Here is a 5,007-nt window from a genome sequence, read left to right on the forward strand (position 1 = left end):
AGGCCCTATGATTTTGTGAGTTATTTGTGACAAAAGTCTGAACTTACTCTTTTTTTTTGAAAGCAGTAAAATAAGGATTGTTTCTATCTAGACGGAAGAGATTAGGGAATGGAGCCCTATATCTAAAATATCAACTTAGGGATTGGAGCCCTAATGTTGGTAAAAAGGCGACTAGGGAATGGAGGCCCTATGTGTAAAATCTCAACTCATACTCCCAAGGTGATATATTCACTGCGAACTTTACTAGTAATAAATTTCAGCATGGAGTACAAGATCCTGAAAATTCTTAGTAGAAAACTCTTCCAGTGCATATGCTATTCTAGCCTATGTCTATACCAACTGTAGAATAGATATTAATTGCAAGATAATCTGCATTTCTTTCATGCTAACATAAGAAGAAAGCTAGTCACAATGTATTACTAAGCTAAGGAAGATTGTTGGTTTCTTTTCGAGTCCATCCCACTATACATAGTTGGATTACAGCAAACGAAGAAGATGGCCACAGTTGGATCGGGTGCTCGGAAGCGATTCATCTGGTAAGGAGATTAACTGTCGCGACACTGGCATGCTATTGCGGCCATGAAGCAGACGTAGGGGAGCAGAGATGAGGGTTATTACGTTATGTGATTTTATTAGCCTCAGGTATTGTATTGGTACGTACTACTTATCCTTTATCTCTCCCTTTTTCTTTTTCTTTTCTCTTCCTTCTTTCTTCCTGCCTTGCTTTCCTCTTTTTACCCCCTGAGCTGAGGGTCTATTGGAAACAGCCTCTCTACCTGCATTAGGTAAGGGTAAGGACTGTGTACAGACTACCCTTTTCAAACCCCACCTATTGGGATCATACTGGGTTTGTTGTTGTTGTTGTAGGTCAATTGATCAATGTTTGTATTTCCTTAATAATGGGCGCTTTATACTTCATAAAACAGTAGTATATATACACCAAAACGGCAATCTGGGAATCGTAGAAGAAAGAAGACAGATGTATTGAGAGAAATTATACCTGATGGCGGCCTAAAAGACGATGAAAACGACGAAGGAGCAGCTTGGGGAGAAAGATGAAGCAGAGAAGAGACACTGGAATGATGCAACCTCATGGAAGAATGTGGAAGTGACATGATCCGTTCCATTGAAGGAGATGAAACAGAAGAAGCTGTAGCCATTATTGCTGTATAATTCCTCTCTCTAAATTCCTTTTCCTATATCAAATTCAAATATGGAGTTGACACCAGCTATCCTTTTGACTTTTTTAATATGTTGTTGTTCCAATCAGCTTATTTATTTCACTAGACTAGATATATGTTATTTCCCACAGGTACAAGTTAGTAAGTAACTCTAGCCTCTTTCTATATATTACTTTTATCATAAATAGTGTCACATCCGGGAGGCAACTAGTCCTGTTTATTAATACATGCAAAGATAATTGACCCGACCTCACTATTTCTTATCCAATCAGTCTTTTAATAAAGCAGCACAAGACATATAATTACTCCAAAAAATTACTAGTGTCTTATTAGACGAACTTAGAATTCAGATTTACATGTAGCATGCTGATTGTGCATACTGGAACAATTATTGCATCTCTACGTCACTTAGCAATAAGAACATGACAGTGAAGAAAATTTATTTTCTCACAGATCATAATGAGCAACTGATGTAAGCATAGACCTTTGCCTCAAGGAGAGCCCAACGATTTCCTAACAACAATCAGACGTTGCGTGATCTTGGAGATAAGCTTGGCAGCAATGTGGCAATCTCCACATACACGTAGGTTCTTAGTGATTCTAGCTGGGAACTAAGATGTTTCTTTGTCTTCCTCCTCAACATCATGAAGGGCAGCATTTGTTTCTGGGACATATCCTTCCTCTTTCATCTTGCCTATTAATATGTCTAACTCTTCATAGATCTTCTTTGATTGTGGGTGAGACGTGTCCCCAGCAAGGAAGGTGTGCACCATGTTATTGATCTCAACATTGCTGATACCGGGCATTTTCTTAATCCCTCTTCCCTTCATGATTGACCTAACAGTCGTTACATCTTCCCATCTTCCAGCCTTTGCATAAATATTTGATAGCAACACATAATAACCAGACTGCTTTGGGGACAATTCAAAAAGATTGTCTGCAGCTACAAGACCAATGTCCATATCATTGTACAACCGACAAGCACCCAAAAGAGCACCCCAGATACTCTCATCCATAGGCATCTGCTTGACGAAATTGTAGGCCTCACTTATGCATCCAGCGCGTCCTTTTAAATCAACCATGCAGGCATAATGTTCTAACCTCGGAACAATCTTTACCCCAAACAGATATCGGCATACCAGGAGTTCTCAAGAGATAAATTTGGCCTAAGACCTTTTCTTTCAACAGATTCATGAATCCTCCTTCCCAACGATGCAGCTGACGGCTCATTAGGCATAGAATTCTTGACATATACAGCTATAATCACATTCCATGGAACCAAATCCTTTTTATCCATATTCAAGAAAATATTTTTGACGAACAAGACATTCTCAATGCTGGTATTGCTTACCGCAGGTAAAAGGCTAGCCATGGTTCCTGCATTTGGTTTATGACCTAATAAGTTCATTTCCTTACAAACCTCTAACGCATCATCAAACCTTCCATTTTGAGCATATCCAACAACCATTGAATTCCAAGAAACAACATCCGAGCCTCCTAACCATGCCACCAGGCAATTCCCAATAAATAGGTCAGAATAGAGACCCCTCTTGCTAACAGCACTGTGAATTTGCAGCCCCACCTTCAAATTATCAGAGCCAAAACAAGCTTTAAGAACACAAGGAAATGTAAAGTTATCAGGACTAACATCTTGTTTACACATATCTTTGTAAACAAAAATAGCATCTTGATAGAACCTGTTATTCGCATAGCTCCTGATCATGACATTATATACCACCACATTCCTGTCAAGCATTTTGAAACAGTTGGCGACTAACATTAGGTTGGCCGCAAGCTGCATAAGCTCGCATCAACTTGATGGCAAGAGACGTGTTGCAACATAGACCAGGATCGAAAATAATCTTGGAATGTAGTTTTTTCAGTGTTTCGATATCTGGTTGTCCGTCTAATATACGACTGGAAGTAACCTCGTCTAAATGGAAAGAGTAGCCAGTTGGGCCCAGAAAAGGAAAACGGCCTCATTGTATCCGACCCCCCAGAGAAAGGATTATCGGAGGGGCCATTTCATTCAACGATGGCCACATTGGTAATATCTGTACTTATGAATAAATCTCAAGTTAAAGGTGTGTTGATTGATCCAGGTAGCTCGGCCAACATCATCAGATCGAGGGTCGTAGAGCAGTTGGGCTATACAAATGTTTAAACGGATTCAACATGGCATGCAAAACTACTAGAGGGAGATAACCCTACCGGTGAACACCAGGGGGGCCATTTAGGAATTGAAGTTCTAAGGATCCAAACTCCTTAATAGCCATTAACCCGGATTGGTTAGCTAATGTAGGATTGGAGCTCAGTTTTCTTGGCACTTACTCCGGGCAACCAGATGCGGGATCAAGCTTATCAACGCATAGTAAATCGGATGTTCGAAGAACAAATAGGAAAATCAATGGAGTATATTGACGACATGCTAGTTAAGTCCCTGCGGCAGAGGCGCGCAGGAAACCTTCGACATATTGAGCTATTCAACTGTAAATTGCTCGCTCAAATTGGCCAAAGGCTTGGGAGGATGCGACTGCCTGATGATCCATCTCAGAGAGTTACTGTATTCGGTCTTGTCACCCAATCCAAACGACATATACTCCCATAAATAAAACACTTAAGCATTTCTGGTCGCTTCGAACAGTATGCTATCTCAATTTACATATCTATGTCTATTTTAATCAAAGATTGCAAGATTAAGAATAGCGTACTCCCCCCGACAAGTTAAGAGCTATTCTAGCTAATCAAAGATGCATCAATCACACATCAATTGGGACCAACCCCTCAACACATATGAATTATAAACAAGGCCCCTCATGTAGATCACAACTAATGTAAGCTTACTTAATTCGAAATCACGTATGGCTTTTTCGGAATGTAATGAAGGCTTTTTGGACTAAGGTTGGATATGTTATTATAGAACAGCTTCATCTTTCCTTAAGCACTCCATTTTATCTTATCGGCTCATGTTTTATAACCTCTTTGAGGCATTTTCTTTTCCTTAGGGGAACTAGAGAGACTTAACATCACTCTTTCTTGGTCATGATATTCATTTTCTCCTTCTTTTCTTTCTCCATGCTTTACATCACTACTTTTCTTTGAATCCCTTCAACTCTTCGACTTATTCACTTTCTGTTTGCATTTTTCTTTTTGTTCTTTCTTTCTTTTTCTTGCCTTTCCTTCTCTTCATTTCTTTTTTAGTTTTGTCGGCCAAGTGAAGCATACTCAATTAGGTTTTTTCATTCCTCAAAAGCACGCCATCCATTGTTGGCTGCTCTAGAAAGGCCATCAAAAGCTATTAGATTAAACAAGAAGCTACTGAATTAAACATTGACTAATATAAAAACAAAATAAAGAAACTACAAAGCAAACTACTGAAAGCATAATGAATATACATAATGAGAGAGAAAAAGAGAGAATATATACATCAATAGAGAGCGAGAGAGAAAAGAGAATATATACATAATAAAAAGAAAGAGGAAAATATTATCAGTTATTACAAACCAAATGTCAAACCCATGTGGCTGTGTCCATAGCAGCGTCACCGCCTTCACCAGGCGGGCTGGGATTATAATTGGCCCATTATCTGATTTTAATACATGCTTTAGCCTATTGTGCAATTTTATATAGCCGCTTTTATTCAGTAAAGGAGTCTAGTTAACTAACTAAAGGCCTAAAGTGATTTGAATTCCATCTAGGCAGGCAAACAGCTTATAATTAGAATCAAATGTTTGAGACCAGCCAAGTGCAATAGAATAACTAAGGAGAAAAAAAAAACATGCAAAAGAAAGGATTGGAGCCCTAATGTTGGTAAAAAGGCGACTAG

At 39.0% G+C, this 5,007-nt stretch overlaps 1 protein-coding gene and 1 pseudogene across 1 annotated transcript; both read right to left on the minus strand.

The window, feature by feature from the left end:
- Positions 1 to 999: 999 nt before the first annotated feature.
- On the minus strand, positions 1,000 to 1,361 carry LOC109220433 (protein CURVATURE THYLAKOID 1A, chloroplastic-like; the record flags this gene model as incomplete). The annotated part of the gene is given in 1 exon segment (XM_019384905.1): positions 1,000 to 1,361. A coding segment is annotated over 1 exon segment (161 nt), but the record flags the coding sequence as incomplete, so codon positions are not given.
- A 311-nt stretch (positions 1,362 to 1,672) lies between these two features.
- LOC109220432 lies at positions 1,673 to 3,457 on the minus strand (annotated as a pseudogene).
- Between the last annotated feature and the right edge of the window lie 1,550 nt (positions 3,458 to 5,007).

This window comes from Nicotiana attenuata, unplaced genomic scaffold (genome assembly GCF_001879085.1).
Source record: "Nicotiana attenuata strain UT unplaced genomic scaffold, NIATTr2, whole genome shotgun sequence".
Classification (NCBI taxonomy): Eukaryota; Viridiplantae; Streptophyta; class Magnoliopsida; order Solanales; family Solanaceae; genus Nicotiana; species Nicotiana attenuata.